Here is a 19,294-nt window from a genome sequence, read left to right on the forward strand (position 1 = left end):
CAAAAGATTTTTTTTCCATTCCATGGACTCCCTTTTCACTCTTCTGCTGAAATCTTTTGATGCACATTTGTTTCTAATTTTTAGAATATCCCAGTCATCTATTTTGTCTTCTTTTGTTTATATAATTTTCGTAATGTTTCGTAGTCTATGTGTTCCCAGGATTAGATCCCTTAAAATTGTCCCTATTTTTTCACTGATGACCTTTATAATTCTGGGATTCATATTTAGGTCTTTAGCCAAGTGCTTTCAATGGTTACCAAGATAGTGTGTCCCCACCCATCACAAATACCACTATAATGGGAGATAGAAACCTCACCTCTCCCACAAGTTCTCACTTCCACTAGATGGGTACACAAGTAAGGAACAATTCATACAGCAAAAGAAGGAAGGGATGGAGGATCCAGGGAGCCACCAGCCTCACAAGAACGTACATGCATGAGAAGAGTATCTTCATGCGAGGCAGAAGTGGGAAGACCTAATTAAAGCAATTCTTCCTGAGCAGTGATTAAATTGTCAGAAACCACCGTGAAATCCATTGATCGGTGCAAGGTCGATGCACCATTCAAATCGCAGTGAGCGTAAATCATAAATGTCCCTCTCTCTCCCCACAACTCCATCTCCACTGCCTCAGAGAACAGCTTCAGACATAGGGATGGCCAGGTGGTGAGTCTGTCCCCTCCCAGTACAAGTCTAATGGACCTACGTCCCCAAAGAGCTCTAGATGCACACAGGGACCTGTCACCCCAGATGGGTTGACTTCTTGGTGTTTTGATAAAAATAGGCTGATTGATCTGCTTGATCCGAGACAAGATCAATAAATGAAGCCGAGAAACGACCAGGCTGTGTGGTCACGTCTAAAACGCTGGTGAAGCTGGTCTGAAGAGTAGGTTACTAGCTGATTCCATAGCTAAGCACCATTTTCAAGGTGGTCGTTTACACACTGTGGCTTGGGGCACAAACACAGAAAGACAGGTAAGTGTGTGAGCAGGGTGGAATCAGAAGACTCTGAGCTGCAGAGCATAAGGCCGAATCCATACGGCACAAGGGACACGGAAGAGTTGTCGGACTTCAAGGAACAGAAAAGGAAGGGGGAGGGGGTAACATGAGGAAACCTCATTAAGGTCAAAGCATGATTCTAACCATTCTAGGCAGAAAGTCGGTAAGTGACATTGTGGAAACACAAGATTTAACCCTGAGACAACCAGAAGATAGAGCTACAATGGGGTGCAATGTAACCTGTTCACACCAGACCCTGAATTATGAGGAACGGAGACAACGAGCCACCATGTCACCCTGGAGGAGAAGCAGAGCAGGGGAGGGAGGGGAGAGAGGAGAGCAGGCAGCCTGGAGGCTGGTTCCAGGGTGGTATGTCAAACAAGGCCCTGTCTCAAAGGACCATCTTCAGAAACCTCACTGCAGAGGGCACTGGGGACCAATGATGTCCCGGAGTCACTGCACTGGTCTGCTCTACCAATATCTTGGGAGCACTACCAAATGAGGAACATTCTAAGATAAGGTTTGTTTCGTCCCTGATTAACCTACTTCCTGGTGTTGCTGTGAGGTGCCGTAGAGTTGGCTGAAATTCACAGTGACCTAATACACAACTGAACAAAACCCTGCCCAGTCCCATGCCACCCTCACAATTGGTATGTTTGAGCCAGCTGTTGCTCCACTGTGCCAATCCACCTTGTTGGGGGAGTCTTCCTCTTTTTCACTGACCCGCCATTTTCCCAAGCATGATGTCCTTCTGAAGGGACTGGTCCCTTCTGACATCATCATGTCCAAAATAAGAGACACCAAGCCTTACCACCCTTGCCTCTAAGGAGCGTTCTTCTGGCAGTCCACAGTACTTTCAATGCTCTTCACCAACAAAAGAATTCAAATGCACAGTTACTTACTTCTACACTCTTCCTTATCCACTGTTCAACTTTCAAATGCATATGAGGCAACTGAAAATACCATCACTTGAGTCAAGCACACTTTAGTCCATAAAGTGACATCTTTGCTCTGAAACACTCTAACGAGGTCATTTGCAGCAGATTTGCTTAATGCAATAGGTCATTTGATTACCTAGCTGCTGCTTCCATGAGCCGTGATTGTGATCCAAGTAAAATTAAGTCTCTGATAACTTCAATCTTTTCTCCATTTATCACATTATTTATTGACCCAGACACAAGGATTTTTGTTTTCTTTACATCGAGTTGCAATCTGTACTGAGGGATATGGTTTTTATGTTCATTAGTTTTATTTCAAGTCCTCTCAACTTCTAGCAAGCAAGGTTGTATTATCTGCGTATCACAAGTTGCTAATGAGCCTGCCTCCAATTCTTCATATAATCCAGTATCTGGGATTCTGTGCTCAGCATACAGACTGAGTACGGATGGTAGAAGGATACAAACCTGGCACACACCTTTCCTCACTTTAAACCATTCAGAATCTACTTGTTCTGGTCTAACAACCACCTCTTGGTCTATGTACAGGTTTGTCATGAGTATAGCTAAGTGTTCTAGAATATGCAGTTTTCACAATGTTATCCATAGTTTACTATGATTCACACAGACGAATGGTTTTGCACAGTCAATAAAGCACAAGAAAACAGTTTTCTGATTACTTTCTGCTTTTAGCCAAGTTGATCTGATGTCAGGAATGATACTCCTCATTCCACGTCCTCTTCTGACTCTAGTTTGAATTTCTGGCAGCTCCTTGTAGGTGTACTATTGCAAGCATTTTTAAATTATCATTGGCAAAAATTTACTTGCATGTGCTATTAATGATATTGCTAGATGATGTCCACACAGTCAGGAGGGTTACTCCAGTGCTGCATCAGCTTGTTGAAACACTTAATTTTGTATCCCATCAATTCCTGGAGCCCTGGGCTTTTGTCAGTGCCTTCAGTACAGCTTGCACGTCTTCCTTCAGCATTATTGGTCCTTGATCATATGCTGCCTCTTGAAACGACTGAACATCGACCTATCCTTTTTGGTACAGTGATTGTGTATTCCTTCGATATTCTTTTGATGCTTCCTGCCTCATTTAGTATTTTGTCCATAGAATTCTTCAGTATTGCAACCCAAGGATTGAATTTTTCTTCAATTCCTTCAGCTTGTGAAATGCTGAATGTGTTCTTCCTTTTTGGTTTTCTAACTCCAGGTCTTTGCACATTTCAACAGACTACTTGACTTTGTCTTCTTGAGCTGCCCTTTGAAATTTTCTTTTCAGCTCTTTTACTTTATCATTTCTTTTAGTTGCTTTAGCTTCTCAAGTTTCAGAGTCTCTTCTGACATCCATTTTGGCCTTTCTTTCCTATCTTTTTAATGACCTTTTGCTTTTACATACCAGCAGGGTCATCCATGGTGGACAGGTTTCAATGGAGCTTCCAGACGAAGAAGGAGAGGTGGACCACTTCTGAGTGGCCAGTTACTGAAAACCTTACGAAGAGCAGTTGAACACTGTCTGATACAGCGCCAGATGATGAGTCCCTCAGGTTGGAAGGCACTCAAAATACAACTGGGAAGATCTGCCTCCTCAAAGTAGAGTTGACATTAATGATGTGCGTGGTGCAATGCTTTGAGGATCTTCATTTGCTGATGGGGCACAATTCAAAATGAGTAGAAACAGCTGTCAACATCCATTACCCATTAACAATCGGATGTAAAAAATATTACTATAGGAAAAGTGTAAGTTATAGATATCTTAGGCACTGGTGGTTCCGACTCATAGAGACCCTGCATGGAGTTTTCACGGCTGTAAATCTTTACGGGAGCAGAAAGCTTTATCTTTCTCCTGAAGAACAGCTGGTGGTTTCAAACTGCTGATCTTGAGGTTAGCAGCCCAACTCGTAACCACTATGCTACCAGAGCTTCTTATTTTTAGGCATTAGTGAACTAAAACAGACTGCTATTATCCATTTTCAATCAGACAATCATATGGCTTGCTATGCTGGGAATGACAAATTGAAGAAGAGTGGTTTGCATTTCAAGATCTACCTTGAAGTGCAATGCTGTCTAAAGTAGGATAATATCCATACACTTATAAGGAAGACCAGTTAATAGTATTAGTATTCAAATTTAAGTATCTCTCACTAAAACCAGTGATGTTGAAACTGAAGAATTCTATCAACTTCTTCAGTCTTCAATTGATGCAACATGCAATCAAGGTACATTGGTAATTAATAGTGATTGAAAAGCAAAAGTTGGAAAGAGGAAGAATCAACAGTTGGAAAACATGGCTTTGATGACAGAAACTATGCTGCCGATGCACTATAGAATTTTGCAAAACCAGTGACTTATTCACTGCCAATATCTTTTTCCAAAAACATAAACAACAACTACCTACATACATAAGGAGCTGCGGTAGCGTAGTGGTTACGAATCGGGCTGCGAACCACAAGGTCAGCAGTTCGAAACTACCAGCTGTTCCGCAGGAGAAAGATGAGGCTTTCTGCTCCCGTAAAGATTTACAGCCTCAGAAACCCTGTACAGGGTTGCTATGGGTCAGAACCGACTCGACAACACTTAACAACAACAACCACCTACACACATGGACCTCAACAGATGGAATACACAGGAATCCAACTGGTTACATCTGTGGGAAGAGACAATAGAGAAACTCAATAATATCATTAGCCAAAACAAGGCCAGGGGCAGACTGTAGAACGGACCATCAACTGCTCATATTCAAGTTCAAGCTAAAGGTAAAGAAAATTAAAGCAAGTCCATGAGAACCAAAATATGACCTTGACTGTCTCCCACCTGAATTTAGAGATCATCTCAAGAACAGATTTGATGCATTCGACACTAATGACTAAGGAAGATCAGAGGCGTGGTGGGGCATCAAAGACATCATCCACGATTAGCGTTCTGGCAACTCTCACAGCCCTAAGAACTTAGGGGCCTTTATTTACCACACCCCTGTATAAAGCCACCTCCCAGACTTTGAGGGAGACAGGTGAAGAGCGCCTTCTGCCCCTATTTCTACCCAAAGCAGAGGCATGGCCCGAGGCCTGGGAATCACAGAGCTTCTGATCAGGACAGGGGAAGAACACCAGATGTCTGGCAGCATCCCAACAACCTCCAGTGCAGCCACCAATGCATCGGATCCAACCTCCAACCCCATGACCTGGCCTCATAACTGAACTGTCAGAATCAACTGGTGGCAGTTGGTGGCAGACGTGTAAGCGTTTGTTAAGCATGTCTACCTGAGGCTCCCTAGAGGTGGGTGGGTCAAGTGACCAGCCCTATTTCAGCATTTCAGAGAAAGGGGAACTAGTCTGAACTACAAATACCCCAACTACCCCCACCAGAAACCAATGCATTCCATATCCACATTGGGTTCTGTAGACACCTGTCTGAAAGCCAATGGATAAGCCTGTCAATATTCACAACAGGGAAGAAACTGTCCTGCCTTCTCCTGTCCAACTTCCTTACCCCCTCCTCTCCACCCATGAGAAAAAGTCATTCATTCTGGTTCTTTCTAAGCAGGACCGCAGAGAATGGCAAACACCTTTAGCACCCATACCCAAGGAAGGGTAACTGTCACTAAAATGGAGATGCGACAATTATTCCATTTGAGAGATGGACAAGTTGCAGGAGCTTTATTTGTTGTCCTGAGTCAGACTTCTCACCTAGATATACTCTTACTAGGAAGCATAAAAAAAAAAACTTGTTTGTCTAATATTAAAACCAATTTTCATTCCTCGACCACACTATGTCAACCATGACAGATCTGAGAAGCAGGATGAACTGAAGGGAAGACTGGAATCTAACATGTGCTGACCCTACCCCACAAATCACAGCTGAGTGTGGACAACGAAGAACGGGAACACAGAGATTCATTAAGGATTGTCCATCACCTCAAAGACGGGTCCCATTGGCATTCTGCTTCCTGTAGAGTCCAAAGCACAGAGAGTGGACAGGCCACCTCCCCAACTCTTACAGTTGGCTAAGATGATGATGAGGTGTTTCTGCCAGGGTATTAATAAACTAACTACAAGGCAATTCCTGTCTCCTTTCCTAGACACACTGGTCACAGTGGGCTCAGTCCTGGGCTCACTTCAGAGCCCATTAACAACGTTCACTTCACCAAATGTGCTCATCTACTTTAATAAATTAGAACTATTTCCATAGAAGTTTATTTTCAATCCACAAAAGAACTGAAATTAACTCCAAGGAACTGTGCTGTAGAGTTGTAATTCTGATTCTGGAGTGTAGGGGACAGAGCAGCACGCAGTCACATGGAGACCCCGCCCATTTGCTTTCACACAGACTCGGGGTTCCAGGAAGACATCTGAACTCAACTGCCGGAGCCCAGATGTGCTGGTAAATTCTGAAAAAGATAAATTCAGCGCTGCATACCCCCAGCTCTCTAATCTCCTACTCCCACCTCCCAATAAAACTTTCATCTGAGACGTACGATGAAATGAGTGAGGTTTATTTAACGGCAATATTTTCAACCGAAACAACACTTGGCTTTCCCCCCCTTCCCCTACTTCAATCTCCTGCAGAAAGCAAATTTATGTACCTAAGAGGCAATAAGGCAAAGTCTCAAATTGAATCACAAGAAATACTTCAACAGTGGCAAACAGATAAATTATTTAGAAAAGGGTTCAATCAGTCCAGCAAGGAAATAAGGGCCAGACAGAGTCTGGCAGCCTTCAGAAAAAATCTATTTCTTTAAAGTCCTTCTTCAACCAAAACTGCCTTGATCCAACTACTGACACACTGAATCCTGAGCAGCTAGAGCTAGAAATGTAGGCAGGAAACAGTGCAGGCATTTCCGTCCCAGCAAGGTAGCCACCAGATCTTGAAGGGGTTGTCCTTAGTGTGCTGAGGTTTTCGGTGGTCAGCTTTCCACAAACCCAGGTGGGGACCTGCCTTTGAGACAGGAGACACTCCCTTGTCTGTGCCTACTCTCATCAGCATGGAGACACGAAACCATTTCCTCAAACATTCATGAAAGTGACTTTATTTCAAATTGTCCAACGTTTTTGTGTTCTTGCAATAAAAGACACAGGACACAGAGAGGTCCAGCCTTCAGTCTGGGTATTGACACTAAAGTCCACTGAAAGCCCCCGCGGTGGAGCAGAGTCCAGCAGACTCAGAGGGACCCTAGAAGACACAGCAGAACTGGCCCGTGGGGTTTCCAAGGCTGTAACTCTTTACAGAAGCAGGTATCTATCTTTCTCCTGAGGAGCAGCTGAGGGGTTCAAGGGTTCCCAGTTGAGAGTTTAACCACTGCACCACCAGGGCTCCCCATTTGCCTCAGAGGTCTGGGGATCTGAGGGCGGCTCCCACTGTTTTATGGTGGTGGCACACCGTCGTCCTCTCTTCATTATTGCAGAAAACTCAAGAGCCCTGTGGAGTGTAGTAAAGTGGGATGTGTTTAGCTTTGCAACGTTTCCGAGGACCCTGATTTATAGTGGAGAGCCGGGCACTTTGCACACACACATCGGAGCTTGGTAACTACCTCCAGTTGTGCCAACTGGAGAAGGCAGCGGGAGGCCTGGCCACACACCAAGAACCGCTGCTACTGGGTGGCAGCTTCCTTCAGCGTCTCCTGCAGCCCGGGTGATGAGAGGAGCAGAGACGGTGCTGGTGCTCCAGGGCCCGGCCAGGGGCCACATGTCTCCTACAACAGCCCACGTCCCACTCATGGTGGGAAGCAGGAAATGTTTAAACATTTGTATCACACTTAAAAACGAATGCAACCGTCTTGGCACTCAAGAAGAAAATATTAAGTATTCATTGTTGTGGTTCCGCTTCCTGAATGCAGGCAAAAGATCCCACTCTGTTTGTACAGGCAGCATCTCTCTAGGCTGCAACTGACTCTTATTCTAGAGCTCACTTCCTACCCAGCCCAGATGGACCCTCATCCCCTCACCCCAGTACTGGGGTACTCCTGCCTTTCCTGAGAGTCCATGAGGCTGCCAACCTTTAACACCCCCCAGTCCTCAGAGCCACCACTACCCCGAAAAGTATTTTACAAATCCATCTAAAACGACTGACTTGAGCAAGGGCTCCAGGCTGACGGTGGCCTCTTCTGGGACGACACTAGTTTAGGCCTCTGCTTGTCATATCAGGGCAGGGAGATCTGGTGGCCACATTGCTTGACTGCTAACTGAAAAGTCAACAGTTCAAACTCACCAGCTGCCGGCTTCGGTGCTATGAGTCGGAGTGACCTTGGTGGCAGTGGGTTTGGCTTTGTTTTGTTGGGCATGAGTGACTCTGCACGGCCATCTTTGTGTCTGTGGGCACTGGCCTGTATGTCAGCGTGGCCCACCGACATTGAAAAACCCTAGACAGGGTCACTATGAGTCAGAACTGACGCGATGACACTTAACAACAAGTATGAACTAGCTGATATCAGCCAACCTACACTAATAAGGTTAGCAGTAAAGCAACTGTATAGGATTTCCAAGGAGCAGCTGGTGGGTTTGAACCATTGACCTTGCAGGTAACAGTCCAGTGTTTATTCTACAGCACCACACCACATCAGCTCTTACCCATCAAATACACACATTAGAAAGGATGCACTGTAGCTGAGCCAAGAATTCAAGAACTAGACTATATGAAAAAGAACGTGATATCAGGAGGAAGACTCATTAAAGACCTGCATTGTGCAGAGGACATAACCTTGCTTGCAGAAAGCAAAGAGGACTTGAGGCACTTGCTGATGAAGATCACAGAGCACAGCCTTCGCTATGGATTACAAATCAAAGTAAAGAAAACAAAATCCTCCCAACTGGACCACAAAGCAGCATGATGATAAATAGTGAAGAAGATGGGAAGTTGCTACGGATTTCATCTTACTTATAGCCACAATCCACGCTACGGAAGCAGCAGTCAAGAAATCAAATGATGCACTGCACTGGGAAAATCTGCTTACAAAACCTCTTGGGAGTGCTCATGAGCAGAGGTCACCTTGAGGACTAAGGTCTACTTCACACAAGCCCACGGTGCTTTTATTGTCCTCAGATACGTGTGAAAGGTGGACAACGACTAAGGAAGACTGGAGAAGAGCTGATGCCTTTGAATTACGCAGTTGATGAAGGACGGTGACTAAGCCGTGGACCGCCAGAAGAAAGGCCAAAGCAATCTTGGAGGAAGTACAGTCAGACTGTCCCTGGGCAGCAAGGATGGTGAGACTTCCTCTCACGTGCTTTAGACATGGATCAGGAAGGACCAGTCCCTGGAGAAGGACATCGTGTTTGGCAGAGGGTCACTGAAAAAGAGCAAACCCCTCAGTGACACAGGCTGACAGAGTGGCAGCAACAATGGGCTCAGACGTGACAACAATTGTGAGAACAGTGCAGGACCGGGCAGTGCTCTCCTGTCCACAGGGTCACTGTCACTTGGTGGCCATAATATTGACACATTGCACTCTCAGGAAAAGCATCTAAAGGCAACACGGTGGAGGAGAGGAAACACAGCGCCTTCAGACACGACAATAACCTCTTAAAGAGCACCTTCCAGAGGACAAAGGTCCACTACAACTGACTGGACAAGTTGGACAGGCACAGCGTCTCCTGTTCCCCACACATCATGATGATCAACTATCAGGCAAGTGTCCATACGGAACGGCCATCTGCTCAGCCTGTCAACTGCAGCACGCTCTACATGTCCCACAGGTAGGTGAGCACCCCAAACCCTAATTCCCTATTAAATAGATGAAGTCCCCATAGCAGCTAAAGAGTCAGGCTCTAGGAAATAGGTCTTGGGGTGGGTGGTTTACAAATACCCTAAGACCTTAAAGGCCATTTGGTACAGTTCTACTCCATTCCATTTTTCTTTATATAGAACTGAAAATACAGAACCAATACAAACGTCTACGTAACTGCTCCCTCCAAACTCCTTGCTTTAAAACAAAGAGAACGCAGGCAGCAGATCTCATCGTTAGAAAATGGGGTGCTTCTTTTCCTTAACTGAAAACAGAAGACAGGAAAAGCAGCTCTGGCTAGCAGAGGCTGCAGAGAAGTTACGGAAAACACATTGCCCATGCAAACTGAAGACCTGGGCTTAAGAGTAACATGAAAAATACTTCTCCTGTTCTGAAGGTGTTGGGAGGAAACTTAAGCAGACTAAATCACAGACTCTGTATGCCCTGACTCATCGCACGGCATCGGGAAGCTCTGCCCTAGGCTGATAGTCACCAGGGGGATAGGGGGGTGGGGGGCATGTGATAGGGGCACAGCCCACAGTTACGGGAGGTGAGCTCCCACACAACTCTCTCACATGCCTTCACAGACTGTGTAGACTCTAGACATAAGAAAGAAAGGGAAGACAAAGCAGGCTTACCCTCGGCTGCCAGTTCTCGTATTGCTTCTGTAAGTTCGCACCGATGGTTTCCAGAGCTTTCTGGGGGCCCATTGACAGAGGATCTGAGGAAGCAATAAAACAGAGAGCTCACTAGATGCATGTCCTCTACCAGAACCCTTTTCCAGAGTTGCCCCTGACCTAATTCGCTTCAAAGTCACCTTTGACTGAAGATGCCAAGGCACAGCCTGAGGTGTGTGCTCAGATTTAGGGACTGCTAAGGAGTTCTGGGAACTGCAAGGTTGGCAGTTCAATCTCAATAGCCGCTCCTTGGAAGCCCTCTATAAGGTCGCTATGGGTCAGAACCAACTCGATAGCACTTAACAAAAACAAAGGGGCTTTGGTAGCGTAGTGGATTACAAGCTGGGCTGCTAACCGCAAGGTCAGTAGTTTGAATCTAGGAGTCGCTCTATGGGAGAAAGAGGAGGCTTTCTGCTTCTGTAAAGATTTACAGCTTTGGAAACCTTATACAGGGTTGCTATGAATCAGAACCGACTCAGTGGCACACAATCACCACCACCACCAATGCTCCCAAGGAGTCCTGGGGTGGTGCTGTGGGATAAAACATTGGACCGCAAGGTCGGTTTGAACCACAAAGTCGGTGGTTCAAACTCACCAGTTACTCCTTAGAAACCCTATACAGGGTTGCTATGAGTGGGAACCGACTCAGTGGCACTTAATTAACAACAATGACAACAATGCTCCCAGATATTAAAACACCTTCAAATGTTGACCTTGCTTGTGACAACTGACTTATTAAAATCCCAGATCCAGGGGTTGTTTATGGTCCATCAATGTTGGTCGACTTTTCAGTACCTACATCTCTACCCCATTCTCGCTCTTGGCTCCTGTTGAAGCTTCCTGGAGAGACTGGGGCTGTGCACACACTGAAGTCTGTGGTGAGAACAACACAGGCTCCTTCACGTTCACACTACAGTGCTCGCGTGCACAGCAGCAAGAGGGAGACAGAGATGACAACGAGGTGACACGTTCTAAATCATTTTCTTCTCTGGTAACCAAAATCCGTTTTACCAATACACACAGACAGTCACAATTCACCCATTTACTTAAGGAGTGGCTTGTAGAGCAAACGACTCTAGACCAGCTGTTCTCAGAGACCATTTGCTTTTGTTCATGCAGTTGTATCTATCAGTATTTGTTGGTCTTAAATGCCATCGAGTGGGTTCCACCTCACAGCGGCCCTGTACAGGGTTTCTGAGGATGTGCATCTTTGCAGGAGCAGAAAGCCTCATCTTTCTCCCATGAAGTGGCTGGTGAGCTCAAACCACCAACCCTGTGGTTCTCAGCTCAGTACTTATCCTATAGCGACACCATGCCGGTAAATAAACACTAAAAATTAAGTGAAGACCATTCTAAAAATATTTCTTTACTCACTATCTGTCAACATAAATATTTATTACAAAAAATAATTTAGAAAAAGTTAGTGAGAAGAATAGCACTGTTTTATATTTTTCCAAAATCTGTTCACTATCTGGCTGAACAGAAGACAGCTGGACTCCCCTATCTGCTTCTCAGAACTCAGTATGTTGTGATATAGTGTTTTGGCTAAAGTATATGAAGAAAATCCAGCCTTACAAAGATGTATCATTAGGAAAATAAAGAACTTAAATAGTTTTTCCCATATAATCGTGGTGGCGTGGTGGGTTAATGCTCCGACTGCAAAGTTGGTTTGGGCCATGAGCTCACCAGCCGCTCCTTGGAAACCCTCTATAGGGTCGCTATGGGTCAGAACCAACTCGACAGCACTTAAGAACAACAATGAGCTATAGGTTGGGCTTTCGGTGTGGCACTAAGGATAAGCACTGGACTGCTAGCCGCAAGGTCAGCAGTTCAAACCCACCAGCTGCTCCTCAGAAAACCTATGCAGAGTTGCTATGAGTTGGAACTGACTCGCCAGCACTTACCAACAATAACCTATAGGTTGGCGATCTTTACCCACCCTGCAGCACTGTGGATGAACTCGCTGGCAATGTCCTTCTGTACAGGGTCCAGGTCAGCAAGCCCATGGCAGCGCAGCTCCACTCTGTGACGCCTGGGGTCACCAGGACTCAGGATCAGCTTGACAGCAATCCACCTTAGATACTACACTAAAACTTGTCAAGTGGCGGTTTCTTCAAGGTCACTTGTACTGTGGAATCTGACCCCACATAGGACCTTGTAATGCTCTGTTACATTAAATCAGTGGTCACACTTGTACTTTGAACGGCTCTTTCACCCACACACGGTTTTGTGCTGTCCAGCGTGGGTCACCTGGAACACATTGGTTCGCTGAGCGATGCAGATATCCCAAACATTACCCTCTCATAGCAAAAAGACAATAAAGATGCATGTGCGGTAATACCAGTCATGATGAGCTCACCCAGTCTCCACACCGGGAAGCTGTCAAGCTCAGAGTGGGATACAAGGGTTTGAAACTCTGATTTTCATTTGAAATTTCCATTCTTATCATTGACCAAAAAAAAAAAAAACAACCCATCGCTGCTTGCCTCAGAGAGACAGGCTAATCCTGTGGAGAGGGTCTGCCGTGCGGCTGGTCTGGAGGCTGTCCCTTCTGGCCCAGGGGGCACTCTGTGGCCAAGGCAGCAGTAGGGCTCACCACTCAACCGGGGGTGCACCTCTGAACCTGTGGCTGAATGTCATGGGGACCGCCCAGAACTCCAGGACGGGTGGTCACTCAGCAGCTGAGCCCAGTCAAATTACAACTTTCCTGCTTTCTCAAGGACAATCTCACAGAACCTGGAATTCTACTGTCTGGGCTTTCTTATTGCTAACGACTGCCTCGGTTCGTGCTGAGGCCCTGCAGCTTTGCCCCCTCGTTACATGTCAGCTTGGCTGGTCCCCTGTGATGAGATCTAACTACTGTCGTCACCTCTAGTATGAGAGTGGCTATGAGGAGCCAATCAGCAGTAAGGAGTTTCTTTGGGGAGGACGGGGATGGAGTGGCCTACCTCCAATATATGTGGATGCGCTGGCCAGCAATATATATTGCTTGCTTGCTTTTTATTGGGCCTGGATCCTGGACCTGACTCATCACCTGACCTCCTGCTCTTTGGACTGCTATATTGCTTGCTGATCCTGGGAGTCATCAACAGCCCATCATCTGACCTGCTGACCTTGGATTCATTCACCTCTACAACCAGAAGTCTGCCATCTGTCCTGCCCACCTTAGGTTCATCAGCTACCACAGATACATGAGTCAGGAGAAGCCTCCAGCCTGCAATCAGACCTACAGACTTGGGACCTTCCACCTTGACAACAGTGGGAGAAAGCCCTCAGTATAGATACCTGGATAAGCGTCACTGGTTTTGCCTCTTTAGAACGCAGCCTAAGCCAACAGAGATCATCTGGCCTTAAACCATAGGAAGACGTCAGACTGTCTGGACAGGCAGAACGCTTCTACTGTTAGGCTTCAGCCAGTCCTCCTCCTGAGACCAATTCTTCCACTCGGTATTCCAGATCCCAGATCACTCTACTTCCTCAGAAAGCTCAACTTTTAACTATCCCATCATGCTCTTGTATATCCAACCTCTCCTGCTTCATCAGAGCCTTCCCATGGGCATCCTTAAAACTCAACGTTGCACAGATACTTTTATGAAGACAAACAGTGCTATAGCCTTTACACCAAAGCCAGCACTCCTAGTCACACCTCTCAGAAGCAACAAATCCAGATCGATCAGCTGTTGCTTCTGACATTTACCGCCATTTTTCTAAGCAATGTGCTTATATTGCTGTCTCTTTGTTTCTCATTTTAGTATTACCTATCACCCTTCTGAGTCCAAGTTAGTAATCAGATTTGACTCCAATTGGCTTTTGATTCTTTTCAGGACAAACGACTGCAGTGAAAAAACAGGGATTTGCCACTCAAGAGGAAGCCTGCTGATGCAATGGTTAAGCACTTGGCTGCTAGCTGAAGGTTGACAGTTCGAACCCACCCAGAAGCTATGCCAGAGGAAGACCTAACCATCTGCTCCTGTAGAGATTATCACCTAGAAAACATGATGGAAACTTCAGTTCTTCCAGGTGGGGTCTGTAAGCATTAAAACAAGCACCAGCGTCTAACAACAATCAGGTTATTCAAGTGAATGCACCATGGGTTCTACCTGCAATTTCAAAATGAGTATTCTAAAACTGCCCGAGCATAGTCCACATGCTAGAACAGAAACATTCAGGGAGACATCAGTAAAAGCTCTACCTGCCATCTTGTAGCAGCAGAATGGAAGGAAATGCTCAAAAGCCAAAAAGAGCAATGGGGGCATACCCAAGGGACATAAGAACCCACTGAGAGAGCTCCCAATCACCACAGCTGGCACAGCCTCCCCAACAAAATACATATTGCATGACTGAGTCATAGCTCAGAGTACAAAAGAGCAACCCAGAGTCCATACTGATAGAAACCAACAAGGACATATATAACTATGGGGCAGAACAGACAAGTCTCCTGTACAGAAGAATTCCAAAACTTCTAGAACTAACTGAACGCAGACACTCCACCTTTGTGCTGGTGTGCAGAGGGGTTGCCATGAGTAGATGCCTACACAATACCACCTAACAATAATTCCACCCACCTGCCCATCTCACAGCACAGCTGAGCACAGTGGTTTCCCTCCAAAGAGCACAGTATGGAAGGTGAGTGGCGGGTGGGGGTTGTCATTTCTCCACGGAGAACCTTAAGCCAAGGGGTCTGGGTCAACATCAATGGTGATTAAGTCATGCTGATGTGATATGATACAATGAAACTGGTCTTTACCTCTGTGTTCTCCCACCCACCAAAAGACCCTCACAACCCCAAGGTAACACAGTGAGTGATGCATCAGCTGCTGCCTGAAAGGTCGGCAGTTCAAACCCACCAGTCGCTCTGTGGGAGACAGATCAGACAGTCTGCTTGCATACAGATTTACAGCCTTGGACACGGTGTGGAGCAGTTCTATTCTGTCGTGTAGGGTTGCTGTGAGTCAGGAATTACTCGACACCAGTGGGTCAATCATGAGAAAAGTACCAGGTAAACACGCACAGTATAGCATTGGACAAGATATCTGACTAGTATTCTTCAAAATGATCGACTTCAGCGTTATTCCCCCCTGTGGAAGCCACCAGGTTGAGAGGAGCGTGGCCTTCCCTCCCGGCCATGGTGTGTGCTCGTCCAGTGATACCGGTGTACTCCGAAGAGGGAGAATCCTTTGGCAAAATCGTTACTTTGTCTGCTGTGCTCAAGGCTCCCATTCGACCGGATATCATGAATTTTGTTCATACCAACTTGTGCAAGAACAGACAACCCTATGCCGTCGGTGAACGAGCAGGTCACCAGACTAGTGCTGCGTCTTGGGTTACTGGCAGAGTGGTAACCAGAATTCCCAGAGTTCAAGCTGGTAGGATTCACGCTCTGGCCAGGGTGCTTTTGGAAATATGTGTCATGGAGGGTGCATGTTTGCAACAACCAAAACCTGGTGTCACTGGCACCGTACACACGACTCAGAAGCGCTATGCCATCTGCTTTGCCGTGGCTGCTTCCATCTTACCAGCCCTGGTCATGTCTAAAGGTCATCGTACTGAGGAAGTTCCTGAACTTTCTTTGGTGGTCGAAGATAAAGTTGAAGCCTACGAGAAGACCAAGGAGGCAGTTTTACTGCTTAAGAGATTTTAGGCCTGGAATGATACCAGAAAGGTCTATGCTTCTCAGCGAATGAGAGTTGGGAAGGGCAAAATGAGAAATCGCCAGCGTATCCAGCGCAGGGGACCATGCATTATCTACAATGAGGGCAATGGTATCATCAAGGCCTTCAGAAACATCCCTGGAATTACTCTGCTTAATGTAAGCAAGCTGAACATTTTAAAACTTGCTCCTGGTCGGCATGTGGGCTGTTTCTGCCTTTGGACTGAAGGTGCTTTTCGAAAGTTGGATGAGGTGTATGGTACTTGGCGTAACACTGCTTCCCTCAGGAGTAACTACAACCTTCCCATGCACAAGATGATCACTGCAGACCTAAGCAGAATCCTGAAAAGCCCTGCGATCCAAACAGCTCTCCGAGCACCACCCAAGAAGATTCATCACAGAGTCCTGAAGAAGAACCCAGTGAAAAACCTGAGACTCCTGTGGACGCTGAATCCATATGCAAAGGCCATGCACCCAAACACTATTCTTCACCAGGTCAAGAATCACAAACTCAGGGTGGCTAAGGCAGCAGCAGGCCTAAAAGCCAAATTAAATGTGAAGGGGGTCCCAGGCAAGAAGCCGCCTGTGGTGGGAAAGAAGGCCGCAGCAAGAAGAAACCAGCAGCTGAGAAGCAGCAGCCCGCAGAAATGAAGCCTGCTGCAGAGACGCTTCACATGTGTTTATCCCAAACAAGTCAGATAATTTTGGAGAGCGTTGTTTTGTTTTAATTGAAGCATATTTGCTGTTGTTGTTATGTGCTGTGGAGTGGGTTCCGACTCATAGTGACCCTGTACAGGGTTTCCGAGGCTGTAAATCTTTACGGGAGCAGTAAGCCTCATCTTTCTCCTACGGAGCAGCCGGTAGTTTCAAACTGCTGACCCTGAGGTTTGCAGCCCGATTCATAAGCACTATGCTACCAGAGCTCCTTGAAAGGATGCTTTATTTTGAGTTATGTGATGGTTTACATGGGAGAACATTAGCTTCACATTGATCCCATCGTTTATCTGTTTCCTTGACATGGTTACAATCCCCTCCATGCATCATCCCCCAACCACAGGGTATACCCCGCAACCCTGATTCCCCCCGTCCCAACCCCCCAGTCATCAGCACACAGCCCCTTCTCCCTCTCCAGGTCCAAAGTCCCCAGAAGCTCCATCTCTGCCTCCATCTCTGGCATCGCTGTTTCTGTGGATAGGGTTCCGTTCTCCACTCTTATCCATTGATGGTCCCAGAGACCTCCGCCTCTAGACTTCAAAGTTAATCCCTCCCCTCCCTTTGCTACAAAATGTTCTCCCTTTACATTTCCAGCCATTATAATCAGTCCTGATAATAATTATTTACCACTGTATCGCAAGAGACCTATCCCCATCTCCTTTCCTCGGCCCAGCCTAGACAGATTGGATACTACTCAGTGGAGATTCTACCTTGCTCCATGCCCTCTGGATCATCTAGGTTCCCTCTTGAAAGCTTGTAAGCCACTCACTTCTTGCCTCTGTAACCACCCCCATTCTGGGTAGCCAATGTCCATGTTGCCTACTCTCCTTGTGTGGAGGGTGTAGGAGTGATCCTCGCTGTGAAGATTTGTTCCCTCTTTTGAGCTACTGCGTCCATAGGTGTAGGTCAAGTTCATCAAATTATATCAGATTACTCTGTTTTTCCTCTTCTTTCTTCTTCTGGTTGAGCTCTGATCATCCAGCCATTGAAGCCAGGTCAGGTGGGTATTATCTGCAAGTGTGGGTGTTCTTACGCATGTGCCCTCTCTTATCAGCTGGATGCTTCACTCTCCACTCTAGTCCTCTTTGGCTATGTCATTGACTCTGGGCTGAAGAGTTCCCAGGTCTTGCCACACTGCTGGCCAGTCAGGTCTCCACCTGGGTTCACAGGAGAATGTTGTAGGGCTTACCTCCCAGCTTCATTGCTGTTTTTCTCTCACTTCCCTTTATCGGTGACAAACGTGGTCACCAATCAGAGTGTGTATTCCCATTGGGTCTTAGTCTTCAAAGGAGATTGGCCCTGAGGAGACCCGACCAGTTGCCTTGATGTCTCCTGGGCAAGCCACTTGTTTGTTCTTGTAGTAATCAGTCAGTCTGCCTGTATTGTTTTATATTTTTCCTGTCAGTCTTTTTTTCAGGAAACACCTTCTGTTCTTCTAGCTGCTCCAGGCTGGTCCGCTTGTCCTTTCGAGTGGAAATTTCCCCTCAGAAGATTCTGGATGCTGTTCGGGAATCCACCTATGGTCTTGTGTAATACAGACACTCCGCAGGAAGCCTCCTTCACTGGGCACGTTGTAGCCCCATTTTAGGTATTCCAATCAGTTACAGGCAGAAGACGGCCTTACAAGCTTTCTATGGTGATATTTCTGGCTATTCCTTTCTCTCCCCCTCCAGTGTCTATTTTATAGTGGTATGCCAGGGAAACCAAGATTCAAAAGAGAGCCAAGCATCTTAACATTGTTTCCCCATTCCAACCATGTCTCAATTTCTGTATCCCAGATCCCTGTTGTTCCACGGTTGTCCATGTATCATTATTTGCCTCTGTCCCACTTCAGCTTCATATTCATCCCACCATATTACATTTCATTGCAATGATTACAATCCCCTCCACGTATCATCAAATAACCAAAGGATACACCCCACAGGCCCACCTCCCTCCACCACCCCCACCCCCCAGCTTCAGAAAACAGCTCCTCTCCTCCTCTCCCTCCCTGAGCCCCTTGTCCCCAGCCACTCCATCTATCCATGCCAACATCTCTGTCTCATGCCTGGCTTCACTGCCTCTCTGGGTAGGGTCACACTTTCCACTCTTCTTGCTTTATGGTACCAAAGACCTCTGCTCCTAGGCTGCAATATCAATCTATCTCCTCCTATTGCCAAAAAAACACACAAAAAAATCAGCCTCTACATTTCCGACCCTCACAGTCAGTTCTGATGGGAGGTATTCACTGTTGTACCACAAGAGTCTTATCCCCATTTCCTTTCATCAGCCTGGTCCCAACAGATTAGAAATCATTTAGTGGAGGTTCTGCCTACCCCTGCCCTGTCTGAAACTAGGCTCCCTCTTGAAAGCTTGTAAGCCAGTCACTTCTTGCCTTTACAGGTCCCCCAATTTTGGGTCTGGGCAATTTCTAGCTCCCCTCAAGGTATTCCAGTCAGTTAGAGGCTGAAGACGGGCTTACATGTTCTCTGTTGTGATGTTTCTGGCTATTTCCCCCAACCCCAAAACATCTATTTCACAATGGTAGGCAAATGAAACCAAGATTCAAAAGATAGCCAAGCACCCTAACATTATTCACCTTTTCTCCCCTTTCAGGCCA

General features: G+C 46.4%; 1 protein-coding gene and 1 pseudogene across 2 annotated transcripts in view; one reads left to right on the top strand and one right to left on the bottom strand.

The window, feature by feature from the left end:
- Nucleotides 1-19,294, bottom strand: part of RPTOR (regulatory associated protein of MTOR, complex 1) — a 383,851-nt gene that overhangs the window by 245,673 nt on the left and 118,884 nt on the right. For both annotated transcript variants that reach the window (XM_006869519.1, XM_006869518.1), the window contains exon 3: nt 10,293-10,375. In XM_006869519.1, the coding sequence (XP_006869581.1) occupies nt 10,293-10,375 (83 nt within the window). The remainder of the gene's footprint in view (nt 1-10,292; nt 10,376-19,294) is intronic.
- Nucleotides 15,433-16,709, top strand: LOC102818542 (annotated as a pseudogene).

This window comes from Chrysochloris asiatica, unplaced genomic scaffold (genome assembly GCF_000296735.1).
Source record: "Chrysochloris asiatica unplaced genomic scaffold, ChrAsi1.0 scaffold00132, whole genome shotgun sequence".
Classification (NCBI taxonomy): Eukaryota; Metazoa; Chordata; class Mammalia; order Afrosoricida; family Chrysochloridae; genus Chrysochloris; species Chrysochloris asiatica.